This window comes from Gadus macrocephalus, chromosome 11 (assembly GCF_031168955.1).
Source record: "Gadus macrocephalus chromosome 11, ASM3116895v1".
Classification (NCBI taxonomy): domain Eukaryota; kingdom Metazoa; phylum Chordata; class Actinopteri; order Gadiformes; family Gadidae; genus Gadus; species Gadus macrocephalus.
Genome location: NC_082392.1, coordinates 13,303,366 through 13,321,156, shown reverse-complemented (window position 1 = coordinate 13,321,156; position 17,791 = coordinate 13,303,366). Strand labels below are relative to the sequence as shown.

Here is a 17,791-nt window from a genome sequence, read left to right as displayed (position 1 = left end):
TTTCTGTCCCTCTCACACTCAGCGTGCATAATGTGTGTGTGTGTGTGTGTGTGTGTGTGTGTGTGTGTGTGTGTGTGTGTGTGTGTGTGTGTGTGTGTGTGTGTGTGTGTGTGTGTGTGTGTGTGTGTGTGTGTGTGTGTGTCTGTGTGATTATAGTATCTCTCATCTCATATAGTATCCCTCATCCCTCACGTAAATCTGTTTAAGGAAGCAATTGGTAGGACAAACGGACAGTGGAGCGCTTGGATGGATAGACAGAGAGAGAGTGAGACACGAGTGGTAAGCTGCTGGGACAGTCAGACCTCACAGAGAGCTCTTTACTCAAAGATCTTCACTTAAAGCTCCTCACTCACATATCTTTACTCTGAGCTTCTCACTAAGTGATCCTCACTAAATGATCCTCACTTAGTGCTCCTCACTTAGTGCTCCTCACTTATAGATCCTCACTTAGAGCTCCACACTTAGAGCTCCACACTTAGAGCTCCTTACTTAATGTTTCTCACTTGGTGCTCCTATCTTAGAGCTCCTTTCTTAGAGCTCCTCACTTGTCGCTCCTCACTCAGAGCTCCTCACTCAGAGCTCCTCACTTAATGCTTCTCTTGGTGCTCCTCACTTAGAGCTCCTCACTTGGTGCTCCTCACTCAGAGCTCCTCTCTTGGTGCTCCTCACTCAGAGCTCCTCTCTTGGTGCTCCTCACTTAGAGCTCCTCACTTGGTGCTCCTCACTTGGTGCTCCTCACTTGGTGCTCCTCACTCAGAGCTCCTCACTTAATGCTTCTCACTTGGTGCTCCTCACTCAGAGCTCCTCACTCAGAGCTCCTCACTTGGTGCTCCTCACTTAGAGCTCCTCACTCAGAGCTCCTCACTTGGTGCTCCTCATTTAGAGCTCCTCACTCAGAGCTCCTCACTTGGTGCTCCTCACATAGAGTTCCTCACTTGGTGCTCCTCACTCAGAGCTCCTCACTTGGTGCTCCTCACTTGGTGCTCCTCACTTGGTGCTCCTCACTCAGAGCTCCTCACTTAATGCTTCTCACTTGGTGCTCCTCACTCAGAGCTCCTCTCTTGGTGCTCCTCACTTAGAGCTCCTCACTCAGAGCTCCTCACTTGGTGCTCCTCACTCAGAGCTCCTCACTTGGTGCTCCTCATTTAGAGCTCCTCACTCAGAGCTCCTCACTTGGTGCTCCTCACATAGAGCTCCTCACTTGGTGCTCCTCACTCAGAGCTCCTCACTTGGTGCTCCTCACATAGAGCTCCTGAATTCATCCTCAGTCAGAGCTCCTGTCCCACTCCACCTCTCTTGGTTTGATCTGTTGAGCTGCTTATGTTGTTCTGCCTCGGGTGATATATGTAAACGAGGAGCTTGAAAGAGGCTATTGGTATAAAAAGTGAGGGTTTATCTTGTTGTTGTTTTCCAACCAAAATAATCCCCTGCCAACCTTAAAACTTAAAGCTAAATTAGAAAATGATTGATGACCCTGGTTGCTGATCATCCTCAGTTCCAGACTCTTTCACTTAAAGCGTGTCATGAGCGCGGCGCCTGCTGGCCCACCATACTGTGTGTCTTTCTGCCTTTCTGTCAGCGTGCAGAGCAGGCCTGACGGAGACCAACAGAGCAGAAGATGAGAATAGGGAAAGAATCAGAGAGACAGAGAAAGAATAATGAAGAGAGGAGGACATGGAGAGCACGAAAGAGAGAAAGTGAGAGAAAGAGAGAGAAAGAGAGAGCAAGAGCGCGACAGCAACAACGCGAACCACAGCGGGAGAGCGAGAGAGAGAGAGGGAGAGAGAGTCAGTGTGATGTAGCGTGAAACAGAGAAAGGATAAGAAAGAACTGAGAGTCCGACTTCACCTTTAACGACGAGCTCGGCGTAGTTGGAGACCCCGGAGCCCCGAGGCGACTGGGTGACGCAGCGGTAGAGGTCCTGGTAGGAGCGCTGCACAGCGTCCAGCAGGAAGGACGCCACGAAACGCCGGTGACTCAGGTGCCTCACGGACGCCACGGACGCCACCTCACCACTCTGCCTCTGGGTAACACGAGCACACACACACACACACACACACACACACACGCACGCACGCACGCGCACACACACACACACACACACACACACACACACACACACACACACACACACACACACACACACACACACACACACACACACACACACACACACACACACACACACACACACACACACGCAGGCACACGCACACACACATACAGACAGTCAGAGAGAGAAGGACGAAGGGAAGGACGGCTAGACAGGCAGATAGGCAGGGAGACGGGCAGAGCGATTGTTTAGATGGACAGACAGATAGATAGACAGTTCTCTAGATGGATAGATGGACTGAAAGATGGGCAGGCAGACAGACGGATTAACAAGGTCAGGAACAAATAGCTAAAAACACTTATAACCCTCCCCTCCTCCACATCAACATGTACGCACGCAAACACACACACACACACACACACATACAAACACACACACACTTAAGAACCCTTGTGAGGCTTAATAATAACCGTAACATACCATGATGCATTTAAGTGATTGCCATCGCGGGCCTTTGTTAGTGGGATGGAGTGATTAAAGAGGACAATTGTGTTAATTTGATAGAATGGAACGACCATCTGACCAATTTAATCATGGAACAAATGAGAATGAACCGCACGTTAATACCAGATATTATTATTAATATTTCATCCCTAAATGGAGGATTAGGATTAGGATCAACCACGCACGTTTCCCCCCCCTCAAACTAAACACACAGTTAATGTTCACCACAAAGCCGTAATGATGACGATGTGTTCAAGTTTGGAGGGAACACGAGTGCCCATGTGGTTCAATATGCAGTGCTGCAGATAAAACGGCACTGTGTGTTTTAGTGTGCGTTGCTTGTGTGTGTGTTGTGCTTGTGTGTTTTCTGAGGGAACAGAACAAAAGACAAAGGAGAGCGAGAACATGAGGCTCCCCTCGCAGCCGCGTGTCTCATGAGGACCCAGGACCCTACGACAGCAGAGCCCTGGAACAACAACAACAACAACAACAACAACAACAACAACAACGACATGTTTGAAACACAGGGAGAGGGAGGCTTTGAGTGCAAGAGATGGAAGGACAAAGAGAGAGAGCTAGCTAGGGAGAAAAGAGAGGACGCTAGAGAGAGGGATGGAGAGAGAGATGGAGAGAGAAGAAGGGAAGAGAGAGAGAGCAGGCTGTATCGGTGCGCAGTTTGTGGACGCCTCGGAGCAATTTCTCACTTGGTTTCTCACTCTTCACGGACGCTGGCATCTCCAGTCTCAGTCTCGGTAACTTCCACTACAACATGACTTGACTGGTGGCTCCAGTTAAGGTCTCTCTCTCTCTCTCTCTCCCCCTCCCCCCCTCTCCCTCTCCCTCTCTCTCTCTCTCTCTCTCTCTCTCTCTCTCTCTCTCTCTCTCTCTCTCTCTCTCTCTCTCTCTCTCTCTCTCTCTCTCTCTCTCTCTCTCTCTCTCTCTCTCTCTCTCAGCGTAGCATCCGTGCTCTGCCCGGTTTAACGAGCTGCTCCGGTGCCCACCCCAGGGCTCCATTGGGAGTCCTGTGGTTTATGCTATAGCATCCCCCTGAATGCGCTGGAATTGTGTTTATGAGCCCCGAAACAACCACAGACCGCAGCGACCACAGGCCCCCTGTTCACACTCACACACACCACTGATGAGAGCAGTGCAGTCCCCCGAATCTGATGAACACAAGAAAAATGCCAGCTGGCACCTTCAGCATCATCTCCTGTTTATGTCTCTTTACTATCTTGCTTTATCTCGTTACTATCTGTCCTCAAATCTTAACTATCTCTCCTCATATCTTAACTATCTCTCCTTATTTCTTAACTATCTCTTTAAATCTCATAACTATCTCTACATGTCTCATAACTATCTCTCCTCATATCTTAACTGTATATCCACATATCTTAACTATCTCTCCATATCTCTCTATCTTAACTATCTCTCTCTCTCTTTTCTAAGCTATCTCTCCATATCTCATTACTATCTCTCCTCATATCTTAATTATCTCTCCATATCTCCCCTCATATCTTAACTATTTCTTCATATCTCTAAACTATCTCTCCATTGATCTTCATATCCATTTCTCTGATATCTCTTAACGTCTCCCGTTCTCATCCAGCCCGTCGACTGTAGAACACAGCTTGGGGAAATCAGACCCAATCAATTAAGCGGGTGTGTGTGTTGCGTGTGCGCCTGATGTTAAACATAAACAATCTGGCGGCGGCTAATTGGTGAGGAAATGACAGAGCGATCCGTTAATCCGGCGCGAGTCAGATGGGCTGCAGCTGCAGAGCCAACCAACCAGGAGCGGGGATGGGAGACCCTGATACTGTTTTGCTGTGCCAGGTAAACCTCTGAGGTGTCACCTTCATTACCATCTGCTGTGACAACAATAGTTGGAAGAGCATCCCTCTCCCTCTTAACCAGGTGATTATAAGACCGTTAAGATGGCTTGGGGATGTGTGCATCGAGAATCTGTTCAACACAACTCAGAGGATTGAGCTCATCTCAATCAAACAGGTATGCATATCACGTTATGGAACTTGGTGTCATCCATACGTTTTTGCGCCTGCTCTGGTCCTTTGAATAAGAGACAAAAGGAGAAGCCGGGCCTTGCAGCATAAAATAAAGCTTGCACCTTTTATGGCTTTGAACTCTCCTTCAGACCGTAGAGACAGTGGCTCCCACCAGAGTTGGACTGACAGACGGCGTGCCAGTGAGGCAGTGCGTCCTGACAGAGTGCCCGCTGGCAGATGAAGAGGGAGATATCCCCATATCAGATGAAGAGGGAGATATCTGACGCAGAGCTTCCACTTGAATTGAATAATGGCACGCGCCACCCATTGGGCTCATAAACCGTGAGGCCCTTGGGGGCCCTCCTCACACACATGTTCGAGGATTCATTCTGGATGGATCCTTCAAAATATTCCTTTTACATAATTACAACAATTTGTTGGTTGCAATAATAACACAGAAAAGGCTTGACGGCTCAGACATAAACCCAAAGCAAAACACACTCGATTTCACTAAATGAAAAATGGAGCGTTGAAGGAGTCTTTGTTTGTATAGGCTGCACACCGTGAAGAGGAAGGAACCCACAGGAGTGAAGAGAGAATAGTCTCATCGTTACTCAACTGACCTCCAGCAGGAACTTCTCAGCTTCTGCTGCGCGGCCGGCCGCCACACACTGGAAGGTGGCGTTCTGTCCCGCGTTGATCTCCTCATCGCCCAGCCGGGAGAAGTGTGGTGCCTTATCTACAAAGACAGAAAATAGAAACACATGGTAGAACAGAGGAAGAAGAGAGCTCACAAAATACCTTTCAAATACCGGCCAGACGGCAGCACAAATAACTATTTCATCAAGGTGTTTTGTTCTTTTCATCAGAAACATAAATGCGAACGTGTTTGGCAGGCAGCAGATTGTACCATTCCTGGATGACAGATTTAGACAACGGCATTTTTTAATTATGCATTTCTGCTATTATCCAGATGTCAATCTTTCAATCAGTCGGCTAACGCATTTATGTATTTACTTAGCTGGAAAATGTTGAAACGGCGCTATGTTCCTGTCTTCTTTTATCAACGGCCATTCAATAGTCACCAGAATGAAACTAGCCGAGCACAGCATCTACAGTCGCCCAGGCCACTGAGGGAAGGGCGACGGATCAGTCCTTCACAATTTTGCTAATGATGTCCCAGAATGCTTTTCACCGCTGAGTCACTGAGTGTGGGAGCAGACTCTATGATTAACAGAGGAGCACGGAGAGCTCAACCCCTGCTGAGACAAACCGACGAGCAACAGGATTCCACATCGCCTGCCATTACAGAGGAAAAAAACATATGGAAGGACAATCTGACCTGTCAATCTAGATGATTGACAGCTGAAGATGGCACAGCAGTGGGGAAGAGAGGGGGTGTGAGGGAGGAGCAGATGTTTTGGCTCCCAGCCATTGGCTGTTTAGTTGCATGCTACATTGTGTTGCGATCTGGCACAGGAAGGGTGACATCCTATTGATGGTGTTTGTGTAAATAGGAGGGGAGGTCTGCATGAATGTGTACCCACAGGTGGCCATGTTGCCTTCAAGTGACTATCCCCTCATAAGGTTAATTCATAATTCAGGTCGGAGAGCCAAACATAAGCAAACAAGCGTGAATGGAGGGGAATGGGGGGGAAGGGAACAGGCTGTTCGCTTGGCAAGGAGTGGCGCGTTATACAGCTGAATGTGTCAGATCTCATCCCCAGGACCCTTTAGCACCATCAATATTTTATTTGCCTGCAACACTGGTTATGGAGTCAAAGACTCAGGCTCAGGAGGGGACAACAGAAATGTCAGCTCTGCTCAGCGGTTTACCCACAATGCACGAGGAGGAGCTCGTTCAGCAGGAGTGGTTTGCCTTCTACTTTGAAAACAATTGACTTTGATTTTTAGTTATTTCCTTGACTCCCCTCCCTCTCCTCGTCCTGGCCGTGAGCCACATGAGACAGCAGGCCCAGGTCTTGATGAGACTCTTCATTATTTAATGGTCACAGTGGGAGCATGTAGAATCTACCATCTGCTGTCTCACAGAGAAAAACACCAAATCTCTGGGTGGTACATGGGGGGGAGGGGTTGGGGGAGTGAGGGAATCAATTTCCTTGCTATTGTTTCTCGTTTAGACAACATAGCTGCTGGTGGTTCCACTCTTAAGAACCATGGTCTCAGATTACGCATTTGCAATATGTGGAAGCAGTTCTAAGAATTTAGTTGTTTTCCAAAGCACGAACAAGGAAACGTTAAGGTTTTAATGGTCAATGAGGGACCTTGAAGCATAGTGGGACCATTACTGTTAGGACAGTCCTCCCTCGCTCAGCAGTTGGTCAAGAAGTTTGCAAGTGGTGGTGAGAGTGGCCGGGTTCTGGTTTTAAGCAAAATAATTAGTCACTCAAGGACTGTGCACATGTCAACCTTCTGTCCTTAAAAGATGGCTACAGCGTAACACTGAAAAGTCTGAACGGCACCGCAAGGTCACCCAGGAGAACACAGGTTCAAGAATCTTTACTCTTTCTGTTTGTGTGATGGAAAACCTGCAGGATGTGAACTCTAAAATGCAACTCTAAACTACTTCAAGGCCAAAAGGAAAACAATGCTTTTAGTGGAACCCGTAAATGGGAATGAGCACTTTTCCTTTATCTTGAAAACGTTCCCTAACACGTCTCTGCTTCTGAGGTAGCACCCGTTCCTCTCAAACAACTCTGTGTATTCTTGAGAACGTAGTAACAGTGAACCAGCCTCTCCTGCGTCGGTACCTTGTGAAGCTGGTGTTTATGAAGTGCAGAAGGAGAGAACCACTTACAGCAGGGATAGTTGAGCAGCATGATGTCGTCGATGGCGATGTAGCCCCGCCCATCCCTGGATACCATCGCCTCGATTAGCACCTGAGGAAAAAAAAACATAAATGTCAATCGTAATTTGTGCCATCAGTGAAATCTGCACAGGAACAAAGCGTACGACACTTTGAGAATGTCAGGTCTCCGGGAAACTCTGTCGTGCCAGAAACACACGGGCAAGCTGCGACCCAGCGAGAGAAGCGAGGGGGGCCATTAAAGCAGAGGACCGAAGAGATGGATACATCTGGCTACTGTCCTTGGGGCCCTCAGAAATAATGGCTTTACCAGGAAGCGCAATGCATTTTATGAGTCATGGGGCCTATTGAGCATTCTGGACACAGGGCGCTGTGAAGCCATAACAGCAGATAATACCAGCAGCACAGGGTCATGCGACTCCAGGGATGGGGGACAGGCCTCCATACGAGGCCCGTGAAACAATAAGGTGGGACGGTCCGTCCCATGAAACCTAATCAATATCAAATCACCATCCCTGAGAATTGTGGGGGCGTTACGAGACACTGGGGGTTGAGGGCTGGCATTACCGCACCAAGGACGCCTCTCCATTGGCCGGTTGTCAGGACGGCTCTGAGTCATCTCTCACCTCAATGGCTCCAGCATCGGGTTACCAAAGGGTGCTTGTCGAAAGGGTTGCATTTTTTTTAAGAATATTATGACATGCAAAGTACCCTAAATTACCATGGATATACATTTCGTGAACATTTGGCCAATTTAAATGTTTTTAAACTGCCGGTTTAAAGCACTTCCATCATTCATAATGGGCCTTATGAAATACTTTTATGGTCACAGTAAAGGTAAGTGGAACAGGTGGATGTCAGCAATACCTCTTAATTAGTTACATACATAAATGCCCGATAGCATGATTAGGTCAAGGCTCTTGTCATCTTGTGTCTAGAGAACGGAGACTCCCTTATGCCTGCATGTGCCATTCATCCTCTGCAGCTCATCCACAATGCAGCAGCCCAATTTCTCCCACGCCCAATTTCATCACACTGACTACTGGCGGCAATCTGATTCGAGTCATTGGTACTTGCGTAGCGTGCTGCGTGCGGCTCCAGCACATCCTACAGCCAGGACAAGGACTACGAACCCCAGCCCGTCCACTACCATGATTAAGAGCTTGCTGCTGACCTCAGAAAACCTGACACCGTACCCATCGTCAGTCGCAGGCTGAAAACTCTTCAGCTCAGACTGTAAAGATACAATTAATTATTCGAGCTCCTATTTCTATATTGTAGACCTTGTTTTGTACTCAAATGATTCCTCCACTTTTTTGGGTTAGATCTTCATTGTTGAATGCACTTTGGAAAAAAGGCTAAATAAATGTAAGGTCAATGGAATATGTTGTTTGCACAAGAACACTGTGTAGGTTATTTCGTGGGTTCTGCGCTCTACACCTTAGAGGCACAAGGACCCACCCAGGACCTCTGCCACCATTCCAGTCTTTTCTTAGTGGGCAGGACAGAAATAGCCTGGCCCTCTGGACCATAGAGGCTCTGTTACAGCAACAATCGGCATCCTAACCCTGACCGGACAATGGCCCCTCCCTGGGCTGTACTGGGCCCACCGACCTCCATTGGATGTGAAGAAATTGGGGTTAGCTGAGAGGCCTGGGCTGAGAATGAGGCAGCTCAGTGTGTAATGCAGTCAAAGCAAAGCTAAATTAAGCTTAAAGCGGTGAAAGAGGTAGGAGGAGGGGGGCGGGGGGTGGTGGCACCAGTAGAAGACATTGTGGGGAGGGGAGGGGTTGAACGAGGGCTAAGGACGGAGTGGGGCCTGATTGAGTGCTAGAGCGACCCTGGTGAGTCTGCAGACGGGTGCTTGTCTGGCTGGGGGTTAAACCTCAAGGCTGAGCTGCTGCATGTCGGAGAGGACGGGGGAGTCTGCGTGATGTGTGGAGAAGGGGGGGAGGGAAGAATGTAGCGCCATTCTCAGTCTGCTTTGAAACATTTAATTTAATTTGATCATGTGATCATGTGTCTCTTTTCCTTTAGTTCTTTCTTCATTGTTTTCTATTCTTTATCTTTACCATATTTAGTATTAATTTAAAAAAAAAGAGAGAAATTATTCAGTGTGTGTGTGTGTGTGTGTGTGTGTGTGTGTGTGTGTGTGTGTGTGTGGCTGCCTGCCTGCCTCTGTGTGCGAAAGCAATTCATCAATATTCTACAACTTGCACTGATCACTTGCAGAATTAAAGCAAGAGTTCTAAAGACACAATTACTCAGATATTTAGACAAACTGCTTGTCTTACTGTTAGACAAATACACACTGCTTGTCTTAATGTGAGACACATACAGTGTATGTCCTACTGTGAGACTCATGCAACTCAAAGTACCTTGAAAACTAATTGAAGATGCCATTAATCTAAGCAGAGTAAAGGCGCTAAGTATGAAATTGATTACAGGTAAATCCATAATTGTCTTCACTATGATACAGGAGGTTATTTGGAAGGATGTATAGTGAGCATATATTTTAATAAACAACCTGCTCACATTTTATTGATATCCTAAATTAATTAATCCACGCCCTCCAATACATTTCAATCGTCCGTTCTCTGAAAGGCAAAATAATATATTTATAAATCATCCGCCGACAAAAGTTACATAAAAGTTGTGCACAAAGTGATTCACGGCCTCAATAAAACATATAATGCTAGATTTGATTTAATCCCCGGCTAATGTTGAAGGGGAATGTCGTCAAATCAAAAAAGTATTTTTTTTTTGCTATAAAAACCTCCAGTATCCACTGATTTCACACAAGGCCGGCGACGCCGTGAGGCGGCAAGGCCTTGCACTCATCATTACACCCATCAGAGGGAGAGATCACGTGTGACACGCTCACACACCAAAGGTTGAATGCTCAGGTACAGCTACCCAGGTGGAAAATGCCACCGGACGAGAGTCAGTGTCTGAAGATACTTAGGACACCGTGTCTGGAATCTCAAATGGTTCCCGGCCACGTAAAACATTTTCTATTTTCCGTCACCACAGGCACCTGCCTGGAGGTCTCAGCAGGGGCTGGGAGGGAATATACGAGAGATTACCAAACAAAGCTGAAACATAAGTATTCTAATGAGTATTTTATTTTCCATGCCTTTGATGTATCTCTGGTTTCCTTAACTTGCAGCTCTTCAAAAGGAAGAGACCGCACTACAGAAATACTGACACAATAATACTTAATTCCTTGGGTGCAGGAGAACAGTTGGCCTAATTTGGGAGGCTAGGCTAAGCAGAGTTTAGATACACTGCATGTTTCAGCTATATATATACACATCAGCTGTGTGCATTATATGCAGAGATATCCAGGATAAACAGAGTTGGGTGCGCAGGAATAGAACAGAAGAACAATGTGTACAGAAAGGCTGGAGAAATCTAACGTATGAGAGAGGAGAGCAAGCTAGAGATAGTGGACTTAGAGAGAGAGAGAGAGAGAGAGAGAGAGAGAGAGAGAGAGAGAGAGAGAGAGAAAAAGAAAGAGCGACAGATTGAGAGAGAGAGAAAAAGAAAGAGCGACAGATTGAGAGAGAGGGAACAGAGGAGAGACACATTTTCAATTCTAGTTTGCTGTATTCGAGGACCTGATAAGATATTTAATATTTGATAGCAAGGTATCCAAGGTATTGCAGATGTTTTGACCAATAAAGCTGGTAGAGAAATATGGCAGTAGCAAACAACCTAAGGGAATGCTGGAAACATCTCAAGGTGATTTCACTGCCATTTTTTTCCCCAAAAAAATCCCTCACCAAATCTACACTTTTCAAGAATCTCTGGGTGATCAAAAGAAGTACCGTCTGGTTAACAAGAGGGTACTGAATTAACACTAAAGCAATCTATGCACCAAAGACATCACAGGATGACTAGAACGAGAGGCTAAAGTCAGCTCTGTCTGCTTCAAAGGACTACTGCTGCATGTCTGGTGGTGACAGCCTTATTCTGCCCGGCCTATCAGTACAGATATAAAGAGATTTGATAAAGCTTGTTCCAGAGCTAGTATAACCAACACAACGTTAATATTTTACTGTTAAAGAGGTTGCTGCCAACATGCCTGAAAGCTTTAAGTCCCTGGTGAACACAGAGATAACCGAGACATTCATCCCAGGCTTAAAACATCTACAAGACTCGCTGTCCTCCCTGCTCCAGCATTGTTCCAGCACTCTATGGTTTATGCATGCGTTTCCATCCGTATCGGCGCTCATATGAACATGGAGGTTGCCTGGCCCTTTTGGACACTGCCCCCTTGACACATCGGACCCGACACTTCCTACCACTTACTGTCGTGGAGACGCGTTGCTGCTCTATAGGGCGAGACCCGCACTAGTCCTCCAATCACAGGAGATGTGTAAACGGCTGCTGAGGGACTGGTAATGTAAAATGAGTTATGAGATTGACCGGACCAATTGCTTTGTCTCTGACTGGCGAGTAGGAGCGCATTAGCATGGGGTCAGCTGAAGTGGTGCTGAACGGTGGAACGGGAGAGGGAGACGAGAATGAGGAATCGACGTAGTGCGGTTTTATGGGTAGCCGTGGGAGGAAAATGCGGGAGAGGGAATTGGAGTTCATGGTGACAAAATCCACATGATCTCGGAAGCTCATTTAATCCAATACCTTTTAGAGCTTTATCCCCTCTAACAAATAAAATATTAGCACCTATTAGTGGTTTAAACAGTTAACAGTTAAATTGTTGTAAATTTCAGTGCTACCATTTTTGTTGTACTCCTCCACCATTTTGTGGAGTCAACAACTCCCTTTCACAGCCTATAATACCTTCTTTTTCCCCCATGAAGCATCTTTCTGGCAGCATTGTTGCAATTTTGACTCACCTATGAGCCGTTCGTATTTTTCTTGAATGGAGTAAGGAGGAGATATATGCATCTCCACACGGCGAGCTAGCAGGACAGCCAAAGTGCCCCGAAAATAGCCCAAAACTCATTTCGCCCCATACAATGGAGAAAGAAGGGGGGACAACATGGGGTTTGCACTGTAGTATTTTTGGGTGATGAGTTCACACAGTTGCATTCCAAGTCATAATGGATAGTGTGGAAGCATGATCCTTTGCAATACCTATAATGTCCATCGGTCGCCCAGTGTCCTTCTCAGTTCTCTTCGTTCAGACATCAAATCACACGAACAGAGTCCTCTTTAAAAGGTCTGAACTTAAAGGTCCCATACTGTGCAAATGTCACACAGTAATGGAATGATAGGCAGTAAAAATGAGAAGTAATTACTGATCTAACACAGTCATGCAAGTGGGCTGCCTACAACAAAATTTGGCCATAAAACTGTCCAGACCTCATTATTAGTTTTAAGAGTTTAAGCAGTTTTTAGTTTCTGAACAGAGCTATTGATAAGTGAGAAATAGCTGGCCAACAAAGAATGAGAAATGCTGGGAGGCTGGTGTGTGATTGGCAAAAGCATTGATTTCTCTGTGTGTGTTTAAATCATTATCCTTTTCTATGGCCACATTATAAATGATGTTACCTGCAAATATAGAGTGCGAAAAGAAAAGTATCAGTGTGTATTTCTTCAACAGTGTTATATCTAAATTACTATATATAAGCATGTGAATTAATTCACAAAATGCTATGGAGTGTTTGTGCCTATGTTCTTAAACCTTTATTCATTTCATTTTCAAAAGGCGTTAAATATTACACTATGCTGTTGGTACTACAGGACATTATTTCCACTGGGAAGGTCAGATCCTCCGCAGCAAAATGTAAATTAATTAAGTGAGAGATTGACACTTTACTGCTCCACCTAATTGCTTTTTGACAGCTCTGCAGAGTAAGCAGAAAATAAATGAAATTGAACATGTCGGTAGAAATCCTGCATGCCTACCTCAACGCTTTAGCCGTGGACCTGAAACACATCCAGCGACATGTAGATATTGCATATCGCTCTGAGCGACAATACCTTTTTCATATCAGACAGTCAATCACAGCATGCCTACAAAAGACCCATCATAAGAAAAACAACTCCTCATATAGAAATCAATTATAATCTAACTGTGAATGATATACCGCCTGCAGAGGTTCGGAACAGTACCGTCCCTACCTTTTAAAGTACAACTTTAACCAATCCAATGATAGTCATTTGGAGACGATAGAGTGACTCAGCCATCGCCCCCCTGCCAGGCTGAGAGCAAAAATACTGCATCAGCTGCATTGGAGCCTGCCGGTGTCCACGTGTGACCTGTTATGCTCTGGGCCGGTGTCCAGGTGTGACCTCTTATTCACTGGGCCGGTGTCCAGGTGTGACCTCTTATTCACTGGGCCGGTGTCCAGCTTTGACCTCTTATTCACTGGGCCGGTGTCCAGGTGTGACCTCTTATTCACTGGGCCAGTGTCCAGGTGTGACCTGTTTTTCACTGAGACGGTGTATAGGTGTTTTACCTGGTTTTCATTGTGCCAGTGTCCAGGGGTGTTACCTGGTATTTGTCAGGCTAGTGTCAAGATGTGTTACCTGGTGCTCATTGTGCTGGCTTCAAGGTGTCTCAACAGATATTCATAGTGACAGTGTCCATGTGTGTTACCTGGTACTCATTTTGCTGGTCTCAAGTTACCTCACCTGGTATTCATAGGGACAGTGTCCAGGTGTGTTACCTGGTACTCATTTTGCTGGTCTCAAGGTGTCTTAACTGGTATTCATAGTGACATTGTCCAGGTGTGTTACCTGGTACTCATTGTGCTGGTCTCAAGGTGTCTTAACTGGTATTCATAGTGACAATGTCCAGCTGTGTTACCTGGTACTCATTGTGCTGGTCTCAAGGTGTCTTAACTGGTATTCATAGTGACATTGTCCAGGTGTGTTAGCTGTTCTGAAGGTGTCTCACCTGGTATTCATTGGGCCAGAAGGTGCTGACCGCCAGCTCCACCTGGTGCCACTGCTTGCCGTGGGACCCTGATGTGTTCCACACAGGGCTCCCCAGGGGTCCCCCGTTGACGCGGACGTAGGCCCTCAGAGCTCCGGGACTGTGGCCGTCGCGGCTGTACAGGAAGTAGCTGAACTGGACACAGTGAGTGTCGTTCTCGCTCAGGGTCTGGAGCAGCAGCTGAGCGCGGTGCCCTGCGGCATGCTGGGAGGAGTTGACCAGCATGTAGGATCCTAAAGGGACGAGCGAGAGGGATAGGACGTCAGAGGTCAGCCAGGGGTCAGTGGCGTCAAACAACAACAATGCATGTGGCTTGTGTTGTGTTTCGATGCTATGAACCTATGCCATTGTAAATATCAGTGAATCACTCTATGATAAGCCTTCTATTTCATGACACAAATGTGAAACATATTAATAAATGGAGTGCAGCCTGGGACACAATACAATACATCAAATTATTCCTTCATGGAGAGTTTTTTGAAAGGGAGATAGCGGAGCGATGGAGGCTTTTTAATATCAGCGCTGATGAGAGATTTCGAAGAAGCGCGGGGCCATAACACAGAAAACAAACTGTTCTCAATCATTTGTAGGTGGGAGATTAAACAGGGGAGACAATTGAAACCGCTCAACACATCATTGGCGCTCTGTGTGTAGACGGCAGATAATCGGAAAAGTAATGTACTCTGTGGAAATAAAACACAATGGATCAGCACCAACCCCGGCCTCGCATCAGAGGCCAGGGAGCTGTCTGACGGACAGAAAGAGATAAAGAAGGAGGGACGCGCGGGCAGCCGTGGTCGCTCTGCAAGGTGAGGCTGAGGGTGGAGAGTAGATCTGCGAAGCCCCCGGCAGGCTCTACTAATCAGAATAATATAACCCTATTACCCCCTCGCCTTGCATCTGTCCTGCCTGCAGTCGCTGCCGGCTAACGTGATTAGCCCAGCCCTGCTGGGAGCCTTTCCCCTCGTACCCACACAATCAGCCTGTTGTCTCCCCACCCCAAGGTCTCTCTCCCGTCCCCGGCCTGAAATGATCCTGAGAGACAGGGCGGCGTCGGCAGACCGAGGGGCCCGGGGCCCCGGGCGGCGGGCTTAGTGCGACCGACGCGTCAACGCTCAGATGCTCAGGACAGGAAATAGAATTCCTGTTAAGGAAACCACTGTCTGCACATCTAAATTGGATTGGATCACGTGAACCGGGGTACTTTACCCATGGAGGGAACATCCAACGTCTGATATATGGGTTAGGGTTTCAGATCCCGGTTTGCCACAGGTTGATTAAATATTCAGCCTTCATTCCAATTCACACCTTTGGATTTACAAAGCAGCTGTCGCCAGACCGACACTAATGACTCCTGAGAACCCATCAAGTATCTCAGAAACAGACAAGACAATAGGAAACGCATCCAATATAATTCAATAAATCTTATCAAAAAACAAATATGGAATCCTTAATCCTTATCTACCTTTCTGTGTAAGTAAGGACAGGAAGGCCATTTGGTTGACGCCCCAATGTAATATGTGTAATCATCCCACTCCTTTCAACACACCCTGATCTGTGTGGGTGTGTGTGCGTGCATAGTGCGTACCTATTTGCGTGTGCGTGTGTCTTTGGGATGGACATCCATGTCCTCCTCCTGTCGCTCCTCCTAATCAGACCTCTCAGCTTCTCTTCGTTCCCATTCACTCTGCGCTCCTCAGGAGACTCATCAACATAAAGCCGGCCGGCGAGCGTCTGAATCCATATGGTTTTCAGCGGCTGCGGCGCAATCACTCCCAGCTTTATAGACACGCTATGAATATGTTTCTGTACGCCGGGCAGGTTCATAGTATTGATATTAAGGGAAGCGGAGACACATGAACTGCAGCCTGGCTGCCCTTTAACCTTTATTAGGTTTTTAAATTAAAGCTAGGTGTGGAAATATACTCCTTGTGATCCATGAAAGGATCTAAGCCATGAATTAAACATTTTGACGGATGAAATAGGCACCTTGAGAGATTCTGGGCTGGACTGGTTTAATGTGGGGATGTCACACACATCCATCAATAGCGAGAGACCAATAGTGTATTTCAAGATTCAATTTTGTGTATTAAATTGAACGCAAATGAAGCAATGTTTTGCTTTCGTTTTGTTGTACATGCACATTATATTCAAATTGTTGAATGTCCTTTCTGCATTTTCGTCGAATGGTCATGTATATTACCATGGTAACACTTTGATGTTTATTTTCAACACCATTTTTTAATGGCAAAGCATTGATAAATATTGCCGAGATTTTTGGATGCCGTTAATTAAGAAAAATAAATAAAAGGGTAACTTAAAGGGGTAGTTCGGAATTTTGGACATAGGGCCTGATTCCCAAGTGAGCATTGGTATTCTATATCACTGGAGACAGTTTTCAACACATTTCATACAGTCCTTCTAGTTGCAGAGTTCGCTCGTGCTAGGCTAGCGCACGTCAACGGGCAATGCTAGCCTGCTATTAAAAACAGTCTTACCCACTCCACAGTACACCCGAGGTAAATCAATTATAACGACAGACTATAAATCTAAATGTCTGTTTATAGAATAATGTTAGAAATAAAACCAACCTTGCATTGCATTGCATTTTGAGGGAATTGCAGGGTCTCAGCAGCAGTGTTTGTATTCCTGTACGTAGGCCACGACAGCGGCGGACTGATACCTAGGTTACCTGCCGCTGTCATTGCTACAAACGCAGAGTACAGTGAACAAAGGAATTCTATAAGCGTATTAAATTAACAAGATATGCCCACGTTTGGAGGAGTTAGCGATACATCTGCTTTTGAAGACGATTATGAGGAATTTGTTGTATCCAACGAACCGTACATGTTGTTTTGATGTACGAGCCGGTGTTTTGATGTCCAAGCCAGCAGCAACAAGCAACAGTTGAGTCCTTTCTGGATCTCTCACTGGAAATTGGTGGAAACTTTGTGGTGCCCATCTGTACCGTTTATTTCTACAATTTCTAAAAGCACACTGAACCATCATGTTGCCTTGTCGTTCAATTGCGCTTCTGTCCCACGCTTCTCTGTTTACGTTCTTCTGTCGTGATTTGGTTACAAACCTAACCAGCGCATAGTAAAATTCCGCTTCTGCTGAGAAAGTAGTCCCTCGATGATTCATGCGATGCAAGGTTAGTTTTATTTCTAACATTATTCTATCAACACAGACATTTAAATCTATAGTCTGGCGTTATAATTGATTTACCTCGGGTGTACTGTGGAGTGGGTAAGACTGTTTTTAATAGCAGGCTAGCATTGCCCGTTGCCGTGCGCTAGCCTAGCACGAGCGAACTCTGCAACTAGAAGGACTGAATGAAATGTGTTGAAAACTGTCTCCAGTGATATAGAATACCAATGCTCACTTGGGAATCAGGCCCTATGTCCAAAATTCCGAACTACCCCTTTAAGGTAATATATATGAAAAAAATGTCTTCTTCATGAATGGAATTTAGCAGTAGCACTTATAAAATG

At 46.2% G+C, this 17,791-nt stretch overlaps 1 protein-coding gene across 1 annotated transcript in view; it reads right to left on the bottom strand.

Annotated features, from left to right (window-relative positions):
• The window catches only part of ptprub (protein tyrosine phosphatase receptor type Ub), a 140,039-nt gene that overhangs the window by 59,929 nt on the left and 62,319 nt on the right, over nt 1–17,791 (bottom strand). Inside the window, 4 exon segments of the mRNA XM_060064665.1 lie at nt 1,849–2,023; nt 5,184–5,299; nt 7,379–7,460; nt 14,259–14,530. Of these exon segments, the coding sequence (XP_059920648.1) occupies nt 1,849–2,023; nt 5,184–5,299; nt 7,379–7,460; nt 14,259–14,530 (645 nt within the window).